The sequence below is a fragment of the Watersipora subatra genome, chromosome 3, assembly GCF_963576615.1.
Source record: "Watersipora subatra chromosome 3, tzWatSuba1.1, whole genome shotgun sequence".
NCBI classification, from domain to species: Eukaryota; Metazoa; Bryozoa; class Gymnolaemata; order Cheilostomatida; family Watersiporidae; genus Watersipora; species Watersipora subatra.
The window spans coordinates 51,600,985-51,627,066 of NC_088710.1; the positions used below are offsets into that span (position 1 = coordinate 51,600,985).

The following is a 26,082-nucleotide window of genomic DNA, read 5'->3' on the forward strand; positions in this document are numbered from 1 at the left end:
ATTTTATGACTAGAAATCCTACCTTTTCAGACTCTAGGTGATTAAACTGAGAGTTTTTTATTAATACCTTTTGACTTGCAGGCCAATCAACTGACAGGTAAGTCAATTATCTCATAGGTACAAACCCTTTATTTTATGATTACATGAACTGCACCTGTTAGCTCGAGGTCCAAAATGTTTTAGACAAATATCTGCAAAAAGTTTAAAGTCAGACAGTACCTGCTCCCATCTTGTATGAGTGATTGTTAAGTAGTATTTCACAAATCTGACGGCGTTTGGGTGACAATTCTTCATTATCTCTTCGCCTAGCTCCTTGATCTTTTCAACATTTGGAACAACTTTCTGTGAATAAAAACAAAGGGTCCATTTGAAAGTGACTTTAGTGTTCACACGAGGTCTACCAAGAGCAGAGGTAAGATACAATCTACACCGAGCAACAACTTTCAGTGGGCGAATTAGCTGTCAAGAACAAGTGTAGGCAACTTCTTGCTAACTCCCTCACCTGCAACTGGTCTTCAAACTTCTCATGCCTTTCCATGAGCTGCATGATGGCCAACTCATGCTCTGGCAACGGTTGGAACTTGAGCTCTTGCTCAGCTTGAGGCAGGAAATCTCGCAGAGAATTAACTGCGACTTGGAATTCGGTTGCCTACAAATACGGACATTAAACCATACAAAATATGAAACGTCTGCTGATGATCAATGATTACTTATTGTTCCTTCTCACCGATAGAAACCACTTGGCGCTTAGTCTTATCACACAACACCCAAATTATTAATAGCAGCGTGACTCAAAGATATGGTACAAGATCACTCACAGATTCAAGGTTGTCCTTAAGTTGCTGCTCCCGAGCTTTACTGAGACCTTCGACTTTGGACCAGAGGCTATTCAGCTGATTCAGTTGTTGCAGGACAGCTGGGTCTTCAGGGTTTGCCGTCTGCTGCAGTGTGTTCAGTGTCAATCGCCGACTGTCAAGCTCCTCCTGAAATGCTCGATGTTGCTCAAGAAGAGAATGCACCGTGTCCTGGTCACCTCTGATGGGGTGTTTCTCACTCAGAGAGTCCTCTGCCTTCTCCAGCCACTCGATCAGAGACTTAGAGGCCTCCAACAGTCGACCAGATTCCAGAAGTTGTGAGTCAAGCTGGGTCTGTCTGCCAGACATAAGGAGGCAGTTGCACGCTTATACTCTCAAATGTGATGTAAAATTATGAGACTGACACATGCACTATGTACTTATACAGAAAGTCATTTTGACAACAAAGTGACAATAAACATTTATGACAAAGTTGGCAGCCAGTCGGCAGTTAATTTTCTAAAGTTTTTATACGTTAAAAAGAGGAAAAAATTTTTTAATTGACTTTACGACTAGTTTTATTGTCCCGTACTTTTGGGATAGCTCTGTGCGAAGACTTGTCCACTTAGACTTCAATTCATCCAACATCTTGCCAAGGACTTCCTTTTCCGGATCGGATTTGGTGCACCTGTCTTTGAGATTGCGACCAAGCCTCGTTGTGGCATAATACCGAGGGTGCTTGCGACCAATCTGTCGTTCAAACATCTGTCAAATTTCACTCTAGCATGAATCCCAACCCACATGAACACCACAATAGAAGTTGATACAGTAATGTGATTCACAAGTAATCTCCAAGTACAAAAGCAAAAGATTAGGAGTTTGTAAGATGAATAGTTGATTGACAAGAGTATCACGGGAGACCAGACTCAAATGTATCTCAGCTACTTGATTTGTGTAAAGACTGAAGTTTATTCAGAATTACAAAAGCAGAGAATTTAGCCCAATTAAAAAACATTTAGATTAATGCATGGATAGAAAACAATAGATATTACAGAAAATTGAGTGGACCATTAGAAAGAAGTAACAAAGACACTGCATTTGTACCATTAGAGAAAGTAGCCAATCATTGACATTCTTTCATCGATGAGAAGAAAGGACAATCACTAGGCAACAACAACCCATAACAATTGATGCACAGTTTGATTAGTCGAGCGGCACATACACACAGGTGAGCACACCGACTTCCTAGATGAAAATAAACTAAATTAAAAATTCGTTATTGCAGTCTGTTGAATGGTTTATATGACTACATTCAGGTGCATGTTAGAGACACGCGTAAAAAAGGGTAAACTATTAAGCCTCGCAAATGAATGTGACGCTTTACCAAGTTACGTACAGAAAAACCGAAACAACCAGAAAATCGGTGTGCTCTGTGAGAAGAAAGGCTACTGTGAGACTACTGTTGTGGTGACTAGACAAGCAGAAAGATAGTAACTCGTGAGACAGATAGCAATGTATGCATACCGTGTATAAATAATGCACCATCAAGGCAACACCAACACAGTATGATATCCAGAGTTGGTTACATAAAATAAAAGGACAACATAACAGGTGTCAGTATATAGCGGAATGGAGCAGTGTACAGCGCTTATTCGTGGGTTACAAATCTAATGAAACATAACATGGCATGCGGTATAGTGAGAAACAGCACAACTTCATTTTCTATAAAAGGCAGTTTTTATATGCCAAAGCTCGCAATGCATCGATGCGATGAGAAGAGGCGCAGGTAAAACTGATATATAGACACATAGGAGGTGCAACATGAATCAATAGAATGTACATAGAGAGGAGTTTGAAGGGTTACGCACCTTGATCTCTTCAATGATTTCTTTCATACGCGCCGGAGAAGGCCGTTGTTCCATAAGCTTGTTCAAAGACTCCTTGGTCTGGTCAAGCCATTCTACCAATGATTGCCAGTCCTCCGCAAACTAAGAACAGACAAGAGCTCATCGTTGACTGTCAGATAGCTAGAGAATGACAGGAGTCGCAGGTGCTTGAGCGAGCGACACTCTACTCCTACTGATAATGATCAGCAACCTCTTTCTTTGCACTCCCATTCTTCAAGCTCCCATATAAGTAAAGATTTCTTGTCTCTTTCAACTCAAAGGTGGCAGCAGGCAGCCATGCGCAAGAGAATAATAAAACAAATAATAACGGATGACTGTAAATGAAATATGATACAATCGAAATCCTGATCAAAAAAATGAGTGCGAGAAACAAACGGCACAGACGTGATCAGTTATCCTCTGAGATAGTGTCCGCTGATCCTCGTAGTCTTCTAGCGAGGAAAGCTCCAGCGAGCAGATAGAGCCACGGCGACTGGCACTCCGAGTTGATATGTAATCACAAGCCATCGTATTACCCAGAGCTGACTCCCTATAGCCAGCCATAGACAGCGACTAGCCTCAGATAATGCCAAGTGGATAGCAATGACAGGCAGTCAGCTCATCAGCAAACCATTTAATTGGTCAGCATCAGAAACCAGCATATCAAAGAGCAGCCAAAACGAATGTATACAAAAGCAACAGATGCCAGCCCATGGAGTACTTATATACACATTTTCGACTAAGTGGAATGTTAATGAGAACTCAAGCTATGTATAGCTATCTGAAGCCTACTTAGGATTTCCTGCTGTCAATGCGGAAGATGTTATATCTCATAATACACATAAAATCTTTGAGACCACCCAAGTTTTGATAGTGAAATAAAGCCTTCATTTGTCCTTGCCAGTACACAGAGTTGTTGCTATAAGATATTGTTCAAGTAAAATAAATGCATACACATATAATCTCTACTGGAGACTATGATTAGACTTGCTTACAGTGTATAGCCTTAGGCACCAAATATCACAATAACAAAACTTTAGAAAGGAGAATCAAGTCTGATGTAAAATGAAATACTCAGTTGCTTTGTTAAACTCACTCGTTTATCTTCTTTTTGAGCAGCATTTAGCAATCGTCCTCTCTCTTCAGTTTTCCAAAGAAGTCGTTTCCACCTTAACTTAATGCTGAGTAACTGATTTCTAATGACAATAGCATCATGTTTAGCACCATAATACTTGAGGTATGTGCCAGTCCTGTCCAGTCGCCCTACAATCTCCTTGTGAGCCTCCACATCCTCCTGGAAATCCTGCAATACAGAGAGGAAGTCCATCTATGCCACACGGACACAAGCAGGTTCATTCAATAGCTTTACATTGCAACTTTTATGTGATTCTCTCATCTCTCACTCTCACTACTTGCAAGCAACATATTCCTAATTTTCATGCTACTAAAGACATCAAAATACATGTTATTATTTGTTATTCGATCACCATTATATTTCAGTTTGTTCTATTTAATCAAGCCTAAGAATTGATGTGTTTTAAAGAGGTGCCTAGTCATGAAGGCACGACTTCTTACCCGGTGAGACTTTATCTGCTTTTCTATTGGTTCCACAAGTTTGCTTGGAGTCTTTAGCTTTGACAGGTTTGTCTCTCCGTTTATCAACCAGTCAGTAAATATCTTCATCACTGAATGGAATCCGGTGACATTTTGTAGATGCTCCTGGAGCTTCAACTACAAGCATCAAACCAGCGGAGTTGGTGAGGGCAGATCATGTTGGCAGGCAAAAAATAATATATAAACATATCATATAAACAACATTATCTCAACATAATATATAAATATAATATATAAACGTATATATATGTTTGTAGAAAATTCTAGACATAAAAATGGCCACCTTTTTCTTTTTTGCTTGTTTTTTAGCAGCATCGCAGCTGCGACGAAGCTTAGCCAGTGAACTTCTTATCTGGACAGTTTGGAAAGGGTGGCAGTTGTAGGATTGGAGCATCTCCTCACCGGTTGTAAGCAAGGCGTGAGCTGCATCATTCTTAGCATTTAATTTTATCAAATGCTCCTGTAAAACAATTCTTATAAAATATATATAAAACTGCGATGATCATAAACATCGCAAACTTTCAAAGAACCGTTAAAACAACATTTTGACTTCGAAGACTGGCTGGTGCTGATGTTACCATTTACCACTCCAGCCATTTGGATGAAGTGCTGAGAGAAGTTCAGAGACTAAATTCCCAGCGTGTAACCTCTATTTAATTACGTTGCAAAGAGACTAAATTCCCAGCATGTAACCTCTATTTAATGACGCCGTAAAGCTAAAATACCATTAGTTTTAAAAGCTAGAAACACTTTGTTTAAGAGATTTTAGAGTTCTTGATTAATTATTCTAGACAGCACTATTAAACATATTATTATAGTCAGCTATACAGAAGCACAATCTATGCATGTATTTAGGTAGCATAATTGACTCAAGAATTGAAATTTTTATATGATTTTAGTTGAGACAAAGATAGTACATAATAACTTTAAGAGTGACTGACTATTGTGTTTAACTTGAAGGAGTCCAACGCCACTCACCTTATAGCAAGTGCATCAAACATTTTTTTTTAAATCACTACACAAGATCAGCGGAGCTGTAACTCTTATTTTCATATCAGAGTTATAAAGATGATGAACAAATTGTACTTCCTGTCTTTAGAGCAGCTCTATGTAATCAATTGGCAACATGTCATCATTAAGTATGGGGTGGCCTCATGTTTTAATATGTCAGTAAAGTTTGAAGTACCAGTTTAAATATTTTTAAATATCAGTTATAAAGTTCATCGAGAACGGTACAAACATCGAGATGTTTAGAGTATTCAAAAGTGATTTTCGTTTTATAACACGGTAAAACTTCCAAGTAATGGCCAAGTCCCTTAAAGGTTGACTTGCAACAAAATTCACGTTACGGTTATTTGGTATCATAAGATTCACCATGTTTTACTCTGTTGTGTTGTAGGTGCAAAATATGTGGAAATGTGATTACAAGCTCTTAAAAGCTCAAAAACAAACAGTTAATCGCAGCCATCACGAGACCGCAGTAGATTGGATTCGCTTTCCAAAACGGCTCAAATGGGACGTAGTTGTTACAGGATGGTTTCTGTTTACACTTTTATGCAACCTCATTCGTTGAAATATTTTCCCAAATATACTTCACGCGTTCAATAAAACTGTGTCTATTGTTCTTACGCGTCTGTTTTATCGTCATCGTAATGCTGTCACTTTTAGCACTGATATCTTATAACTTACCGTAAAAATTCGTTAAACTTTTTAACCTTAGCTCGAAGGAGTACATATCATTGTCTGCTAATCATGACGAGCCTGTTGGTCACCTGTGATAATCAAAAAGTGCTGCAAAAATTATTTGCGAAGTATTTGGTCACATGATCAGATTACGACTTGACGATTAGAAAATGCCGATACAAAACTGTAAAGTAGCGAGCATCTATATTTGACACGGGATCTTCGGTAAAACCCGAAGTGTTTATCATAAACTAGTGCTACGATAAGTTTTATATTGAGCTTTTTATTGGCCTTACAATTCACATGAGAACATCATGTGACAAGACGATAACCAAACTGTAATGAATACGTCAGAGAAATAAAGAGATTCCAATTTACGGCGGCTTTTCGTTTTTGAGCTTTTAAGAGCTTGTAATCACATTTCCACATATTTGGCACCTACAACACAACAGAGTAAGACATGGTGAATCTTTTGATACCAAATAACTGTAATGTGAATTTTGTTGCAAGTCAACCTTTAATGCAATACGTAAGGGTTTCATGATATCGATGGTATGACACTACTTATACATAGCGTCCAACTACATAGAATAACTACGCTGTGTCATCCCTACAATTGTCAAGCGAGCCAGCACACCAGAGCAGAAGAAAAAGAATAGATTTTTGGTAATTAAAAGAAAACATGGGTGACTTTAATATAACCTCAAGCTGTTTGTACAATAGCAGAGCCTGGGGTTACACGAACAAGCAAAAATTTTGTCTTTTGTAAAACCACCAGCAGAACGATTTAATCTTGCGATAAAAAAGCAAGGTGACTTTGAAGAATGCATGATATCACAATACAAAGAATACACTCTTTCTATAGGGTGAGATGATGTGAAATTAAGAACGTGTGATAAAATGATCGACTAAAAGAAATGATAGTTTGGCAAGCTACGAGCGTAAGGTTACAATAGTACTACAATGTACGCATCGTGCAGTTTCACATGGTAGCAGACATATACAAGAACAGTTGCGTGTAAGTACGGCCAGATACTTACTACTATTAGAGACTGGGTCAACAAACAGAAACAATCAGCAGTGACAAGATGGCAGTTCTTAAATGGTAGCCTAAAAATTATATACACAAAATGGTTTCCTACTGTGCAACTTTGCTCGCTAACAGATATAGAGGTTAGGTTACTGCGCTTCCTATAATAGTCTGTTGTGGAGAGGATAACCCCTGACAATGTAGCAGACAATTCAGAGTTATCTACTCTATAGTAAAATAACGTGAGTTTCAATGAGGATAATTACACCGAGATTAAAATAGTAATCTCATCCATTCTGAGCAATGTATAGAACATACAGACTCAAACTTACATTGAATTTTTCACACTGTTTTTGAGCTGTATTAGGGAGCGCACCGATTGTCCTGACACCCTTTAAAGTTTGCTCAAAGTCTCCTAACCAGTTGACAACATCCTCTATCTCACCAAGGAATGACTTGACCTGGAAATTAATAGCAACACACAAAAGTGAGCAGCATACATTTATCAACATAATTGCTATAGAATAATGCACTGCAACCGGCATGTTGACACATTATTCTACCACTTATTCATAAAACACTTGAAAACTATCATGTCGCCAGCTCTAGGATCAAATAACTAACTTTCACCCCTATCATTACCACTACTATTACTACTACTATCACTATTGCTATTAATGCTACAACTACTACTAATATTCTGCATAAAACTTGCACAAAGACTAGAGGCTGCAGTGATAGCCAAAGTAATTTTAACCTAATGTATGAGAACAAGAATGGAAGCCCTGCAACTAATAGTGTTGAATATTTGCTGTCTCCTTTCTTAGTATACCAATCAAGGTAAAATGGGTTTTTAAGTTACCTAAACAGCATAAATCAAACACTTAGTAAGTCAGCCAACTAAGAAACTAAGGCCAATCAATGGCTGTGATGCGAATCACTTTAAAATATCTACTCAAATATGTGTATAATCAGCTATGTACATTTTAAATGTGCATATGCATTTGGAGAACAATCATGAAAAGACAACTGCAAAGCATGTGCTCTAAAGAAAACCATTGTTGTGTAAGCCTGATCCTGACCTATAACAGGCTTCCATTTAGTTTTTACTAGTTAATCCCAGTGAACATCCGAGACCAAAATGAGTTCTGTTACACTTGATATTTAACCTCTTAGCAGACTATCCAAGATTATTTGGGAGTCAAGTTTTTAAAATATTGAACTGCATACGAGATATCTTGGACGTCCCATTAAGAAAAAATAAATTTACCGCAAGATATCTCGGCAATTCCTACAACAAAACTAAAACTACTCCAAGACTTCTCATGCTAAACAAAACTAGTTCCACATTACTAACAACTGAAAAAAAGTTTTGTTAATACCAATAATATACCAATATATATGAATACCAATATAGTTTTCTACTAGGTTTTATCCTGTGTTCATATTGAAATGCTTCAGCAAAAGAATAGCTCTTTTAAAAGGTTGAACATCCAACTGACCCCCGTAAGCTTCTCTTGTAAGTTGTTGCGCTTTTCCCTGAGAGAACTGTTGACAGACTTCCAGAGATCATTCATTTCTGATTGCTTGTCAAGAAGAGGAGAGTGTTTTGCACCAGACCCCTCAGCTCTCATCTCCGCAAGGCTGCTGTTGAGGGCCGTTACCACTGCTTCTTGGTTGTCAAGATCATCCTGTACCATCTACAAACACCACCCATTATTTGTCAGTCATTAATTTTATGGTACACGTAATTACTTGAAGTAATTCTCATTGATTTTGTTGGGTTATGGAATGAAATACAAAGTATCATTAAAGGAATCTTTGCTCGTACGTACGATCATCTCGACATGCAGAGCAAATAACGATCAAATATCAGAACAGATTAACTTCTTAAGTCGAGGTTTGACTGCTTGTGATATATAATCATCCATATTAGGTCATATGATAGCATTGGGTAAATTATATTGTAGGAGTGTCTGTTGGTCGATAGGAGTGTCTGTTGGTCGATAGGAGTGTCTGTTGGTCGATAAGATGTTAATCATGCAACCTGTTCATTCTGCACCGCCTTATGCTAACTCTTCTGTTACCCTTTATACTCTCAGGCTATACAGCTAACTTCTCAGCATCGCTGAGATTTAGTAAAAATTAAAATGATGCCTCAGAAAAATGAGCAATAAAGCAAACCTTTTGACTGATAAAGCGTATGACCAGCAAACCTTTTACATTCATGCCAGCTTTTCACAAAGTGAACCAGACACAATAAATCAAATAAAATAACAGACATTAATTGCAACAGGCATGTATAACATATATGAAAATACTGCTGCTCGACTTTCTTGTGTAACCTTCGCTGAAAGCTATAATTTGAGCAGCACGGCTTGTCTTCTTTTTATTTGGGAAGATAAACAAAATTGTCAGCTCCATAATGAACGGAGATACAAAAACCTTTCTATCTCACCTTCAATTTCTTGATATGTGTTTCAAGGTATTTAGGATCTCCATGCACGTGGTCAAGGTCCGAAAGTTCATCTTCGACCTGCTGCAGATATCCATTCACATCTTCCAGAGAAGTGTCAAGCTCTCCTAGTTTGATCAGTGTATCCTGCAGAGCTTGCTGTAAGGTAACAGGGTGGTGTTATTAGACTTACTATCTGAACTCCTAGGAGTAAGCAGAAGTGAATTAGCAAAGACCAGACAAGACAATTTGTTGATACAAAGTATTTTATCCACATTAGCTTCTGCTAAACATGTTGTAGATACAACAAAACACTGTAAGACCCACTAAACCCTGTGTAACACCCACTAAACACTGTGTATCGCCAACTAAATAGCTTGTAGCTTCTACTAAACACTTAGTAGCTCCAACTAAACATTTTGTAGCACCTACAGCATTGGCCACCCTTAATGAGTGGCCGACACTATCTCACATCTAGCAGTGTAAAGGTCGAACTCTACTATGACTAGCAATTGAGACAAGACCCAATCATTTATAAACTAATCATTTTCTCCAGGATAAATGAGCTGAGATGGTATATCATTACGAGGAGTGCTCATAGCATTGCGACTGACAGCATTCTGGCGCCATCCTACCTGACTGATGCAAGTGTTTGCCTACATTCAAGGTAAGACATTAGCATTACTGTCAGCTGATGCCAGCTGACAGATGAGCGAGCACATAATTCCATCAGTCAATCAATAATAGATTTTACAATATAGCTAAACAAATCAATGGCTTTATGTGTAATAATTGGTAACACCGTGACTACAAGCTAAAGCAGTGGATGAAATGTAGTAGCAATATGGACCAGACTGGCTATTATAAAATACAGGAAATTCTTGCAATCCATTTTCGATGTAGAATAAATGACTTTTCAATTGTACCAAAATCAATGACAAGTATGCAAAACATAAATATAGTGTATTTGGTCAGCATAGCTTACTTCAATTACTATATAGATTGCAAGTTAATCTAAGGGGAGTGTTACGTAGCATCTACCATAATAATTACTCTGTATGGTAGTTTACGCTTGTTTGTTGGTAAAAAACAGTCAGTGATTTTGCAAGAAATCCAAATTCAGCCGTTTTACTGCCCACCTATTAACAAGTACGGAAAAATTTTGGTTTCTAATTTGTTTTGAAAATTAGTTGAAAAGGTTGATATCTCTTTAGACATCTTATCTAAATGAAAGTATAAGAATTTAATTAAAGCTCAGAATCAGTGACAATAGATAAATAAAAATAAGACGACGAGTTTCAATTTGATTTAGCTGTTTTAAATGAGTTTGGTTACCATGGTGAGGAGTGTAAGCTGCTACAGAAAAGGTAAATTTTAAATACTAATAATGCAAGCTATTCATTGACAATTTGCTTGTGATTTAATGCTATTGTAACTTATCTACTTGCAGATGTTGATAAAGACTGACATTTCTCTCTTCTCCCCAGATTAGTTTTGGTGATTCAAGGTGCAAGATCATACTGTAATTTGGTAACACATCAATAATACAATCAATATATCTGGTTATTTTACCGGACCTCTAAATGAAAAAAATATTTGCCACCAGCTGGGTGTTCTCATTAATATAATATGTGAGTAATTTAATATTTCAGACTATTTTTATGTCTGAATAACTTTGAGCTCTTGATCACAAGAGACAACAACTCTCAGATTTATTAAAATCTTTACACAATTCGCTGGCAACGAATCGTGTAAAATTGCAGTTATGTTGTCAAAAGTAAAGTTGTATGATTTATGTTTAGTCTTACGACTAAACATAAATAAGATAAAGCAAAACTCAATGTTAAAAAAAATCTAAATCAATAGTAATAAGTGGAGTAATTGTTTAGACTAAAACTTGTTTGAAAAATCGAACTTGTTTTCACTACAAATCTGTTTCGCAGCCTCACTCGTCAGGTGATATCAACATCAAATTAACCTCAGATATTTACAGCAGTAGAAATTAAGAGATTGATATGTGTTGTGGACGTTGTGTTGCCATTGCCTCTTACATCACTTAGTTAAAGTCGCATCTAAAAAACTGTTTCATTAGATTGCAAAATGGTCAGCGGGAAATGCAGGGAAATAAGCACTAAATTTGTATCCCACCTCACGATCAAATATGCCATCAACGAGCTTGTTCCATCTGGTGTTGATGTCCTCAACAGCAACAATGAAGTTCTCTGCTGCGACTGGTGACTTGTTCTTTAATGCTTGAACAGAGCTGTTGATGCCCTCAATGGCGACGCACTTGCCTGAGCACACAGACCGCAAGCTCATTATGTTGCTGATGAGCGCATAGATAGTAAACAAGTGATGCAAAGATAAAATAATATATATATATATATATTATATATGTATATATATTGTATATATACATGTATAAGTAGTTAGTTATGCTACGATTATGTTCAAAAAGAAAGTCGTATGATTTAAATTTAGTCTTACGACTAAACTTAAATAGGATAAAGCAAAATTTAATGTTAAAAAGAAATCTACATTAATAGTAATAAGTGTAGTAATTGTTTAGACTAAAACTTATCTGAAAAATCAAATTTTTTTTCACTACAAATCAGTTTCGCAGCATCATTCATCCGGTGACTATTATTTTATTAGCATTTGAGAAAAAATATTTTTGATAGACAGTCTCAGTGCCAGTGCCCCGATCTTTCTGCAAGCTCAGTTTTTCCTCACATATACTTTAGGTGGTACTTACCGACTGCCTGCAATTTCAAAATCTTCACTTCCTCGATCTGTATCTTGATGGAGCGGATGTCAACAGCTATCGGTCCCATATTGGAGATTGTCTCCTCGAGTTTGGGAAGCCAGCTGAGCACACTCTCTATCTCCTCCTCGAAGTGGCTAGCTCTTTCCATGGCTTCTTTTAGGGCTACTTGACGCTCTTCCAAGATATCACCGATCTCCTCAAGAACTTCACCAGCTTCCTCCACACCACGACTAATGTCCACCTTACCACTCTCACCTGGACACGTTCAGACATGAGGACATAGCAGTTCAAATCAACACAGTTTTTAATTACTAGTGTATACTATTGGGTGATACGGCCTTCGAGCTTCGAAAATTAACATACCCTTCCCCATTTGTCGCTGTACTCAATCATATACAAGACTGGTCCATGAAACAACATTTGTTACTATGAATACATAATACTATACATACATGTACATATGAATACTCAGCATACTATGAATGTTACACTTATGAAACTGTTCGAGTTCAATTCACGCGTCTCGCCCTACTCCTCACTGTACCTATCCACCTAGACAGAAGATGGGTCCAGCTGACAGTACCTGTACAACTCAACATCCCGGGGCAGTTTTAAAAATTGATCAAGGAAGTTAAAGTGTTACCGATAAGTGGAGTCAGAGCCTCAGACATCTTTTTAGCTTCCTCAAGCCGAGGGATGGCTTCCTGAAGTGACTGCGACATCTCTCTGTGTTCCTTTTCCTGTTCCTGTATGAGTACTGACTCGGCCTGCCAAGAATAATTTACCTGTTTTAGCAATGAGGCAATTGTAAACAGTCCTGATGAAAGGTGCAATCAAAATGAGAACTACTCAGATGTAAAAAATAGACCTTCCAGGAAATACCTCGATATTGGTATATTTCTATTCAGTCATAGTGATTACTTCTATTAGAGTGAGGGTGACTATTTCTATTGAAGTGATGGTGACTATTTCTATTACAGTGATGGTGACTATATCTATTACAGTCATAGTTACTATTTCTATTACAGTCATGGTGACTATTTCTATTACAGTCATGGTGACTATTTCTATTACAGTCATGGTGACTATTTCTATTACAGTCTATGTGACTATATCTATTACAGTCATAGTGACTATTTCTATTAGTCATGGTGACTATTTCTATTAGTTATGGTGACTATTTCTATTACAGTCATGGTGACTATTTCTATTACAGTCATGGTGACTATTTCTATTACAGTCATGGTGACTATTTCTATTACAGTCATGGTGACTATTTCTATTACAGTCTATATGACTATATCTATTACAGTCATAGTGACTATTTCTATTAGTCATGGTGACTATTTCTATTAGTTATGGTGACTATTTCTATTACAGTCATGGTGACTATTTCTATTACAGTCATGGTGACTATTTCTATTACAGTCATGGTGACTATTTCTATTACAGTCATGGTGACTATTTCTATTAGTCATGGTGACTATTTATATTAGTCATGGTGATTATTTCTATTAGTCATGGTGACTATTTCTATTAGTCATGGTGACTATTTCTATTAGTCAGAGTGACTATTTCCATTACAGTCATGATGACTATTTCTATTACAGTCATGGGGACTATTTCTAACATGGACTAAATCGGTCTTCTCATCCTGTTTTTTATATGGTGATTTGTTTTTACCAACAGAATTGCATGGAAAGAACAAAAAATTGGTAAAGAAAGCTTAAGTTTAGTCCACAGCTGACCTGAGGAGAGTCCTGCGAATTGATACAATCTTGGATGTCACGGAAGCCAGACATCAGCTCATTATAGATGTCCCAAAATTTGCTGGCAGCTGCCAAAGCTTCCTCTAGACTCCGTCCCCTCGAAACTGTCTTGTGTTTTATCTCATCATTCAAAATCTCCATCTCGGAAATCTTCTGCTCAATTTCATCAACTAAGAGAGAAACGGCAGAGATTCGTAATCAGCTCTCCACTGAGACATACAATGTAAGCGCCTAACCTTCTGGCCATGATCAAAAGCATCTCAGTAAAATGGAATATTCTAGACTCACCATCTATCTTAATTCTCTCTTCCTCGGGAAGTCCTTCATGTTCTTTGGATTTCACTTTGCTGATGACATCATCAGCGGAAACCTTGATACTCTGTATGGCTTGTTGCCGATCCGCTGTGTCCTCCATGATGGCCTGCAAAGAAAACAGTGTCAAGTTAGCCATCTCGATCAGTGAAAGTTAGAGAGCATTTTGGTTAGTAACTATATTCAGAACAATAAATAAAAAATCAGCCAAGTGGTAATGCAGACCTTGTTTTCTTGTATTTGGTCCTTAATTTTAACGACAGTTGAGGCGATTGGGTCTGCATTGTCTATCTGGTTATTGAGGTGTGTGAGCTCACAGAGCATCCCATCAATCGCATCCTGTACCTCGGAGGTAGCCTTGTGGAACCCCTCTGCCAAAGCATTTAACCTGAAACAGTATGACAGGTGCTTAAAGTATCGAACAAAGCTTTGAGTAAAATTTGATTTAATGGTTAGCATAAATAGCACAAGCAGAGAATTTAAACTTCAAACTAAATATGATGACCGTCTCCCAACGAGGAAACCGGTTTTTTAATTTAAATGTTTACATGAAAAGAAATAGTATTTAACATTTATATAATGAGATGGCTGATGTGAGCTGAGCACATCACACGTGGTGCATTCTATTGTATGCATAGCTCTAACTCATAGGATATCAGCAATACTACCTTGTCCACAATTATAGATCATTAAACACCAATTAATATCAAATCTATGACTGATTAGCTAGTGTTTTCTCTTATAAGTCTAAAACGAAAAATTTAAAAATGCATGAGGAGGGACGGAGTTAAATTTACTGATTTTGATCCTTCGTACCAAAATTCATTAAATAAGCTTTTTAAACATTTGAAACATTTCTCTAAGTGCAGTGCAATTAACATAGACACGGATATGTAGTTGCAACTTTATACTAATTAACATAGACACGGATATGTAGTTGCAACTACATGCTAATTAACATAGACACGGATATGTAGCTGCAACTATATGCTAATTAACATAGACACTGATCTGTAGTTGCAACTATATACTAATTAACATTGACATAGATATGTAGTTGCAACTCTGTACTTTTGCGTATGGTTAATCATGAGGAATCTTAGCAAGTATATTTACTTTAGGAAGCATGAAAACCCCCAACTCGATTGACTCAAAAGGTTTACACTGATTTATAAGAGCCATTTACTGTACCGCAGTATATGAAACAGCATGCAGCTCCATCTGAACTGCCTGCAGCTGGTTTAGAATGAATTTTGCAGTTTCGTTTCAACAATTCCAGGTAATGAATATTAATATTAATGTCATTTAATGTTTCAAGATCAGAATGGAGCCGCGGTTCAGTAGTTAGTGCTCTGGTAGTAGTTAGTAGTTAGTGCTCTGGTAGTAGTTAGTGCTCTGGTAGTAGTTAGTAGTTAGTGCTCTGGTAGTAGTTAGTAGTTAGTGCTCTGGTAGTAGTTAGTAGTTAGTGCTCTGGTAGTAGTTAGTAGTTAGTGCTCTGGTAGTAGTTAGTGCTCTGGTAGTAGTTAGTAGTTAGTGCTCTGGTTTATGATGAGTAAGTCATTGTTTCGAATCACAAAAGGAACTTAGGTGGTGTTAAGAAGGGCATCCAGACACAGTTGCTCCTGGGCCAAATCCCATGCACAGATGGTCGCAGTATATTCAGTTCCAGGATAAACCTGGTCCGGAATAAAGTGCCGTACATGCAGATGAGCAGGCGAGAGGGAATGAATCTTGATAATCAAATTTAAAAAAGTACATTTTCAAAGTCATTCTAAGTGTGAAATACATTTATAATATAATATAAAATATGATGCTTCACGAACGTAAATTGGTGTTGATTGAAAGTTTATAAATATTTAGCAAATGTTAGCAAAATGGCTTTAATTTCAGTCTTCATTCACTTGAACAATGTGATAACTTCTTGAAAGTTTTTATGTGTAACATGGAGCTATTGTCCGTGACACAGTTTTGATTGACAATAGGTCAATGTATTAAATTATCTGTAAAAGTATGGCCATAGACTGACATTGCCCAGCAAAAATGATAAAGATTTTCCGCTTCAATGGAATAGAGAAAAAATTCAGAGCAGAAATGTAGAGAAAAAGCAGCCTAGAAGCAGCAAAACAATAAATATGGTGGATGAGTTCCAGACACACAAAAAATAAGATATTTTCAGTAATAAAACGTTTTATTAATAGATAAAACTATAAACTATGGGAGCAAAATGAAAATCTACAATATCTGAAACCTGTAGTCCATGCTATCAACCTTGGCACAGCTTCTATGTGACTGCTAAAGTTATTTCTTCGACGCTCGTCGACACACAAAATGAGACGCCTGGAATTGATTGAATAGGGTTGATATTCTATGAAGTACCATTAACCAGCAGATAACTTATCGTCAACTTTGCATTTTAGCATAATTTATATCTCAGATTATCAATCAAATATTGGTTAAGGATAGTGGTTAATATGCCATGTAAAGGTTACAAGTGTATTACAAGGGTCAAGCAGTTATAACCACATTTGCTGCTATTTGCTGCCAATGCTAGATGCTGTCGCTTTACCGCAGCTAATGACAGACTACACAAATCTTACATTTAGTTGAAGTTATAATATAAACACAAATTGATCTAGTATCAAACAATGTGTTAAAAAGTCTTAACCCTCAAATGGTAAATATAATATGAATAAAATATAAATTGTACCCTGTTTATTTTATATTTTCTAATATTTTATTCATATTATATTACCATGTCAGGTTTAGGAGTTTTTAACACATTGCTTGATAATAAGTCAATTTGTGTTTTTATTATAACTTCAACTAAAAAAGATGACAAAACGACAGCATCTAGCATTGGCAGCAAATAGCAGCAAAAGGGGTTATAACTGCTAGACTATTGTAATACACTTGTACCCTCTACCATAGAGGTAGTAAGATTATGTAAGTTAAAGTCAATACTAACTCACCTGTTTCTAATGTCAGATTTGACCTCATCATATTTACTATTCACTTTGTCTAGGAGTCCCTGCACCTTCGCTGCCTCTTCTTGCTGACAAAGAACTTTGACCTCTTGGCCTGTGTTGTTTATGTCTTCGATGAGTGGTCTGTGGTCATCTATATAGCGTAGGGAGGTCTGGAAAAATGGAAAGACTGGTAATTCATACCTTGAATATAGGAAGGAGGTTTGGTCAATGTAAATTGTAGTACTTAGCTTATCAGATGCACGGTTGATGTCAGTTGGATGCACGCTGCCAAAACCAAAATAACTTGTCTTTTGAATAATACTATGACTGGCCAATGAGTAACGCAAATACATAATAATATCTCTGCACTTTAGGTGCTGCCAGTGGGTCTATGTGTACAGCGAGTTCACCTTCAGCCCTAGTCAAAGTAGTTTAGCTGCCATAAGACCCTAAGCTACAGATACACTGATATCGGCACATACACAGAATGTCGGCAACACGTGTTATACATAAAATAATGCGCTGCAAGCCTGCAACCACTACGACATATCATGTCAGATTCTCAGATGTCAGATGTTAACGTAATAATGCGTTTGCACTTGCTAGAAAACTCATAATCTACATGCTATTGATATGCCAATCAACACCAGTAAACCTTGACTGTCACATTTATCGCAGTGTAAATGAAGCTTTGAATCAAATCACCTGAGACTATAGTATTGGAAGCTCTCCAAAACGCTTGCCTCCGCATTGACAGCTTAAACCATAACTGTCACGAACAACTTTTATCGGTTTTACTAGGTAAATCAGACACGCTGTTTCCGATTTTGTACTCAAAATAAAGATTGGTCCACTAACCTTCAAAGTCATTTAGGCTTTTTTAAAGTGTTTCAATGTCCGTTTCGAAAACAACACAATCGGCATTACAAGCTCCGCCCATAAATATGTGACGAAACCTAGCTTTTTCAGAAACGGAAGTTCGGAATGTTTAGTCCGACTTAGAATAATAGAGATGGGTGTCTTAAAACCCATTATTATCTAAATCCAGCCTGTAAAATAATTTCAGTTTTTTATGAAAGGGATATAAACTATTTAAAATTGCTCGCAGCTTGCTACATGACGTTTAAATGGGCTGGAAACCGAGAAAAATTAGCTCAAAAAGCGCGGTTTTATCACAAGCTAGCGTTGTTATCGCGCTTTTTAAATACGCAATGCTAAATAGCTTATCTACCTTTCTGAAAAGACTGATATTATTTTTAAGGCTGAATTTAGATATTAATGGATTTTAAAACACCCATCTCTATTATTCTAAATCGGTCTAAACATACCTACGTAACTTCTGTTCCTAAAAAGCTAGGTTACGTCACGTATTTATGGGCGGAGCTTGTTATGCCGATCGTGTTGTTTTCGAGACCGATATTAAAACGCTATAAGAAATCCTTCATTACTCTGAACGTTAGTGGCCTAATCTTTATTTTGATTACAAAATCGGAATCAGCGTGTCTGATTTACCTAGTAAATACGATAAAAGTTGTTCGTGACAGTTATGGTTTAATCAGTTGGTTGCAAGTCGAAGAGAAAATAGTATTCCGATATAGCGACTGGTTACAAGTCTTGGTGCACTGAGAGCCGCTATATTCGTACAGACATGAGACTGCACTAAATGTAAATATGAGTTAACCGAGTGTGATGGAACCAAGAGAGCTACATTAACCTCATTGTCTCTTCGGTCAGCCATCAATTTGTTAAGCATCTCACAGTTCATCCCCATGACATTGGTCAGTTTTCACTCGAGTACACCGACATTCGCTAAACCCGACCAGGACAAACTCTATACTATCCACTGAGTAGCAGCCTCAACACACCATTGGAATTATTTCCTTCTCTTAATCATACCATTCTAGTGAAAAAGGTCTTTGAGATTCCATATGGATACTGTAGAGAGTGTGTGTAGCGGAGTAATGACTATGGATACTGTAGAGAGTGTGTGTAGCGGAGTAATGACTATGGATACTGTAGAGAGTGTGTGTAGCAGAGTAATGACTATGGATACTGTAGAGAGTGTGTGTAGCAGAGTAATGACTATGGATACTGTAGAGAGTGTGTGTAGCGGAGTAATGACTATGGATACTGTAGAGGAGAGTATGTGTAGCAGAGTAATGACTAACTATTTATCGTGGGATGAGGTATGAGATTCGAACTTATTTTCTTCAACTTATATCTATAAACTTGGAGTTATCTTCTATACGCTGCTTTTGACAATCGATGAGCAAATCTAGATTATAAGTTAAAATTATCTTTGTTTGACATTTGTTGGAAGGCAAGCATTCAGTTATCGTAGAATAAAACATTAAAGTATTTATAAATATCTTGAGCCACAGCTTCTAATAGTAAATCACGGTCATCACCACACATGCTTATCCAATGTTAACAGTCCTACCGATTCAGTTGTCATACAACATCTTCTACCATAATCAAGGCAGATACTACTGTAAACTCTCTTGCAATTACGAGGAGTGCATGGTAAGACTCTAAATACCAGATGTAAACCTCAACCATGTACTTCTATGCGAAGGGAAACCAAAACTACCCAAACTATTGTAGGGCAAGAAGTAGACCAACTATTGTAGGGCAAGAAGTAGACCAATTACGGAAAAACTCATAGCTATAAATTTCAGACTTGTCTTCCCAATTTCTCAAACGTTCGTGTAAATACAGACTGTAAAATTTCAAATTGACCCCTTCGGTGAGAAGTTTCATGTTTTGACACTTGAGTATTGATATTGTAAGATGACGCTTATGAGTTTCTAATGAAATAGAACTTTCATTATATCGATTGAAAGCCTGTTGTTTTAGAAAACACCTTGAAAAACACACAGACAATAGTGAGCCTAGGGAGGTTGTGCATCTAATTAAAATTTAAGGATTAAATGTATCAGAATAGAAGAACTAGTGAATGTCAATAAGCTAATTACAAGAAGGCAGCGGCTAATTAGCGGAATAGACCTAGTTTGTTTATAAAAGTGAGACAGAGAGCGTAGGAGATGATCAGTGATGACTGTCATACCAGCATACACATTGTATCCACTCACTTTACAAATCAACAATAATAGAATTCTACACAGATCATGAGTGCTCGCAACTAAAGGCTGGTTTATGCTGTATCGCCGTATGTCGGGGTTATCCTCTCAAAGATTATTCGTCGATTATGGAATTATGGATTATTCGTCAGTGTGGAATGTAAACCGCTGACATTGCTGAGGCAACGCGGATATGTCGGGAAACATTGCAGCTGTCAAACTTCCAATATTTCGCCGAACATCCATGACAGCCTGTGCAATGTGCACCACTTCGGTGGTGGTGACCGGGCATCGCGGAGTGCTTAATCTATATTTCCCTCCATGACAGTTGCTGCGGGATGAGTATTTCATCGTTTCCATGGCCGCATTGTATAATGAGAACACATTGTCATGGACTATTTGCTGATGTAAACGCGGATGGTTTTGTAATAGTGTGAACGAAGTTATCACAAATGACTACCGGTGTATTGTGGGACTACCGATGTGTTGTGGGTTTACCGATATATTGTGGGTTTACCGATATATTGTGGGTTTACCGATATATTGTGGGTTTACCGATATATTGTGGGTTTACCGATGTATTGTGGGTTTAATGGCGACATACTGTGATACAACGTAAACCAACCTTAAACTGTGTTCATTCAACTCCATAATCGAATTAAGGATAGACTATATAGATTAAGGATAGACTATATAGATTAAGGATAGGCTATATAGATTAAGGATAGGCTATATAGATTAAGGATAGGCTATATAGATTAAGGATAGGCTATATAGATTAAGGATAGGCTATATAGATTAAGGATAGGCTATATAGATTAAGGATAGGATTAATTAATAGATAGCCTATCCTTAAAATGAACTTACACAAATCTTTAGTATATTTTATCAGAAAGTGTCGATATTTGTCTATCAGTCGAGATAGTTTTTGATACTTGAGAAGATCTGACTGCCAGGATGTTTCAAGATTAAAATCAACAAACTTCATGATTAAAACACACAAAAAAAATGTACGAAATGATGTCACTTGTTGGTATCGTCGTGATAGTTGGTATCGGCTATTGTGTTCAAGTTGCAGCGTTACGCGTCTCTATTCTGTCGGCCTCTTTGCAACTATAGATTTCATAATCCCACTTTCGCTTGATCTGAGTGTTTTAACCGCGATCAAATTTTCTCAATTTTGAAACACCCTAACAGTCTGATCACCTCTAACGTCAAAAACAACCGCAAATGATAGAAAAATACAGATATTTTCTAAGGAAATCTACTAAAATTTTGGGCAAGTTCATCTTTAGGCGACTGACATAGATGTTATAAGCTACGAACAGGTCAAGGGTAGTACGAGTAGATTCAATCAGTTGATTAGCTCTGTTGTATCTCTAGTGAGATGAGGTTTTATTCTCTACTCCTATTAGCAAGCTCATAGATAATCAATACAGTAGCCTCAGCAGGTGTCTAGCTTCCTGGCCTTTGTTAGCCCTAAATTTTTTTGTTATGTAACAAGCTGTGAGGGAAAACCAATATCTGAGTTGAGTGCAGCCTGATAAAGTAAACCATCTATGAATGATTGCTAGCTGACACGTATGAGTAATAGACTAGCAACAAGTGCCACAAGTGCTGGTAGTGCTCATAGTGACATAGTCGAACAATGGAAATACCAGATGATTTGACCTGACTGACCCGCTAGCTAGTTAAGGTCTTACTTTGAGAGAATCTTGTTGCTTTCGAATCTGCTCAGGATTATCGTAGGAGGAGCCGAGAGAAGTCACTTCATTGCTGATTTCATCTAGCCAGGTGCCGATGTCAGCATGATGCTCATGGAAATGCTGAACCATGGGGACAGCTTCCTCGAGGAGGTGGAGCCTGTCACAGCTCATCTTCCATACAGACCCTGAATAAAAATGGGCTCTGTCACCAACCATTTTACATCTACAGTCATTTTTGATTCAACTGTTTGTTATACACTATGCTTCCATGATGGGCATGATTCGCAAATTTGAGCCAACCCGCAAGTTAACTGCATCATGGAAACAGCATAAATCCATAAGCTAAGCAAATTTTGCGATTCGCAAAACTTTATCGAATCCATCATGCTTGCGAATTATGGAAACAGCGCTTGCGAATGATGAGCATTAAAATACCGCGCCAGCTATTCAATTTGAAACACTTTCAATACTTCCGTCGTCCTCTCTTGATCGGGTTTCATGTTTTTGCATTTACTAATTATTAACTTATAGCGTACATTTTTTTACCTTTTTTCAACAAGGCACCTGAGTCAATCCGCATCATGCGAATGTCCATAGAAACACCTAATTCGCACAGTAATGCAACTTGCACACAACTCCAAACCCACATGATGCGCTTCATGCGTGTCATGGAAACATAGTGATACATTCCTCGCTCGTGTTTCCTAACACTAGAGGCGGTCTGTTTTTTCCAGTAAGATTAAATTACTGAGAGAAATTACCATAATTGCCAAAGTTTGAGAGGCGGGGAGTGTTGCTAAAAATGCACAGGTAAACTCATCTGATTTTAGTACAGATTCAACCCTTCCTTTTCGGAGGAAATGAAAGAAAAGTGATATATGACCTCGCTCACTCTCTACAAACACAATGTTTCCATTGGGCGGCTGATGCATATTTCGAGTTGTGCGCAAGCTGAGTTACCATGTGGTAAGTGTTTCAACGGACATTCGCATGTTGCGGATTAACGCTGGCCCTTTGTTAAAAAAGGTAAGGAATTCTACGACCGCGATCATAGCGACGCATTTAGAAATAGTCGAAATAAGCATTATTGCAATGTGGAAAATATTTAAAATGAAATAGCTGTTTGCAAGCATAAAACATTTAATAAAAATTTGTGAGTACCAATCCATTTAGCGGCTGATGCAAACTTCTGGATTAATCGTGTCATGGAAAGATAGTGATAGACATCCATGTACTAGCAGCTGTAGCAGTCCCAGTTCTGGTGCCCTGGTGAGCGTGCGGCAAACAGAGATGATTCAAGCGCATTAACAAGAAAACATAATTGGTAAACAGATAGGAATAATGACACTAACGGCGCTGAGGCGCTTCTGAGAAGAGAAGAGCATTACTTTCCACATAATATATGTGCAGAGATCAAAGGATAGATTTTAGATGAGACTTGTTTGTAAGAGTGGACAAGGCAGGAGCCTTGCCGCTTGTAATCCAACACTGCCAACCTATGCTGACTCTGGGCATAATTATTAGGCAGCGTGCCAAATCAGTTTAGACCACTGGGAACGCTAGTAAAAGAAGTAACCCACACTAAAATATGAGAGATGTGTGAAAGATGGCAGAGAAAGAGCGCAGCATGCCACTGGAATGTATCGCTATATAATAGCCAATAATACTATCTAATGTCACATCGGAAATGGCTTTCTCCCTCGCTGGCACCAAGTACTCTCTCTATGGGGTGACAAACAGCTGGCCTTTAAGAGTAATAAAGACTACACAGGATACGGATTATCTAAAGCCTTCTTTTTACTATCTCAACGACGTGGAGTTTTTCAGTTCACAACAAACTTGGCCAATTAAGAATGATGAATGATGCAGCAGCTGCGGTACAATGAACACTTGACATACACTGATTTCCCATGAATGAACTAATATAGATGCCACTTTTAATATCTGATCTCTGCAAGCATTTCACAGAAATTTATTATTAATGAGATAGCTTTTTTCATATGAAGAAGTCATCACTAATAAATAACTTGTTTTATATGCATTTACATGTGTGGTCCCTGAAGGTCTCCACAAGCGGTCCATAAGGCTTCTACCTAGTGATATACGTATATCTATCTCCTTCTGATCAACTTTTCTATAAAACATCCAAATATAATATCATTCCAGGATGAAATGCTTGTGAATAATGTTAATAGGGGCCTAATCCATTCGAGTTAAGCGATTTGGGTTCGCAGTTGCTATCAAATAACTATTATATGGATGACAGATGGCGACTTCTGGATTCATTCATCTTTATAAATAGTAGAACCATTATTACCTGAATAATGCTGATGTAAGGTACAGTTAGACTACCTAAATCCACATTTTGTGCTTGTAGACGCTGAGCAGCTAATGACAGACACTCATCGCCTTATGTAGATGTTCTGCACAAATACAGATGGGCACTTTACAGATGTGTTCAGCATTAACACACTTAATTTATTGCTTGTATATTAGCCAATAGCCAAACAGTTGAAAACCAGGGCGGCTCTCCCATTCCATTTGCCCCAGTAGGAAAGCTCTACTATACATAGCAAACATTTGTTTTCACTTCTGTTAGATAATGGCTAAGTGCTATGTAGTACTATGACTAATCAGAAGGTGCTACTGTCTACGGTTTCAAATATGCTCATTTTTAAGCGTCGTCTTAAAAATAGTGTTATCGATTCCGTCATTCATATTGTGTGTAATAATAAATATTTGAAATGAATATATGCGTGTGCTAAGAAAAGTTAGAAAGAACTAATCGTGTGGACTGACTTCACAGGAGTTATCCACACTTCGACAATGCAAGCTACATTTAAACAAACAAAATGAGACATTGTTTCATGCGTTGATTCAGTTAGACGGTATGTCATGCCGCTACCGCTGAGAATGCTGTTGTTTATACTGACTATTTATGACAATCGCTTGACCAAAACGGCAGCGCATCCAATTTTTTAGCATCTTACGCGCTACTGCAAACACCCTTTTATGGAAAGACATAGATAGTAGTATTTTGGACATGCCCTCCCAACAATGTTAGTGAGAACAGAAATAAAAGTCAGCATTCACAAATTGCAAAGACAGTAGTAAGTTGTGGAAGTCAACAAAACTGTTTACGACTGGCTCAACTCCTAGACGACAGCGCACATGCTACTGTAGACAACTACTCTTAGCACCTACCGATGAGCGATCGGACATGCTCTATCCTCCCCTTAGCTATATCGCCCTCCTCCTTGGTCGTTTCCCTGAGCATATGCGAGCACTTCTGTATCACTTCCATCGCATCATCTCTCTTATTCTCCAGCTTTTCATGCAGAGTCTGTTCAAAAAAACCTCAGGCTATAAACTTTGTGAAAAATCAAAAAGCAATGGATACTTGAAAGTTGTGATGTTACCCGAGAGCATCCACACGTTGGATACTTGTAATGCTAACAAACCCAGCGAGCTGTTTCTTGCCTTTTATGAATTCTTGTGACGCTAAATTCTCTCCCGATACTGAATACAAATGAGAGAACACGGAGTAGGATTGTGATAAAGTGTGGAAATGAACAAAATTAAGAACTAGTAATCGAAAATGAAACTATGCTGATGAAATGGCCATATGGTGGTTAACCTGATGTCATTTTAGAGTTTAACTGATGCAGTCAAAGCCCAAAAGCTTGAAACCCAACAGTTTCAATCGAGTTGGATTTTTTGGCCGCACACAACTGAGCCTCATATTTGATTGGACACCTACTATTAGCAAATACAATAAATATTTAATTTTTTTGTAGATGGAAATACAATCATGATTCAGCACACAGAAAATAGAATCATGTGACAAAAGAACAGAAAATGACTGTAACCACATTAAATTCATTCGAGCTCGCTCGGCCATATTTTGAAAATTTTGACTGCTCTGCTCGCAATATATACTTCTTGGAAGAGTCGCTTTATTTGCCATGTTTCGCTGTAGGTAGCAACCACGGCGAATAACTCGCTTGTATACCTTGAAGC

At 37.6% G+C, this 26,082-nt stretch overlaps 1 protein-coding gene across 2 annotated transcripts in view; it reads right to left on the bottom strand.

The window, feature by feature from the left end:
* Window positions 1–26,082, bottom strand: part of LOC137391926 (microtubule-actin cross-linking factor 1, isoforms 6/7-like) — a 59,332-nt gene that overhangs the window by 9,394 nt on the left and 23,856 nt on the right. For both annotated transcript variants that reach the window (XM_068078488.1, XM_068078490.1), the window contains 20 exons: window positions 25,267–25,405; window positions 22,060–22,247; window positions 17,280–17,446; window positions 14,536–14,698; window positions 14,287–14,419; window positions 13,978–14,168; window positions 12,873–12,996; window positions 12,218–12,484; window positions 11,611–11,756; window positions 9,466–9,621; window positions 8,510–8,707; window positions 7,340–7,468; window positions 4,578–4,754; window positions 4,256–4,411; window positions 3,777–3,983; window positions 2,663–2,782; window positions 1,387–1,559; window positions 819–1,152; window positions 503–649; window positions 220–342 (listed from right to left, as the gene is read on the bottom strand). In XM_068078488.1, the coding sequence (XP_067934589.1) occupies window positions 220–342; window positions 503–649; window positions 819–1,152; window positions 1,387–1,559; window positions 2,663–2,782; window positions 3,777–3,983; window positions 4,256–4,411; window positions 4,578–4,754; window positions 7,340–7,468; window positions 8,510–8,707; window positions 9,466–9,621; window positions 11,611–11,756; window positions 12,218–12,484; window positions 12,873–12,996; window positions 13,978–14,168; window positions 14,287–14,419; window positions 14,536–14,698; window positions 17,280–17,446; window positions 22,060–22,247; window positions 25,267–25,405 (3,438 nt within the window). The remainder of the gene's footprint in view (window positions 1–219; window positions 343–502; window positions 650–818; window positions 1,153–1,386; window positions 1,560–2,662; window positions 2,783–3,776; window positions 3,984–4,255; window positions 4,412–4,577; window positions 4,755–7,339; window positions 7,469–8,509; window positions 8,708–9,465; window positions 9,622–11,610; window positions 11,757–12,217; window positions 12,485–12,872; window positions 12,997–13,977; window positions 14,169–14,286; window positions 14,420–14,535; window positions 14,699–17,279; window positions 17,447–22,059; window positions 22,248–25,266; window positions 25,406–26,082) is intronic.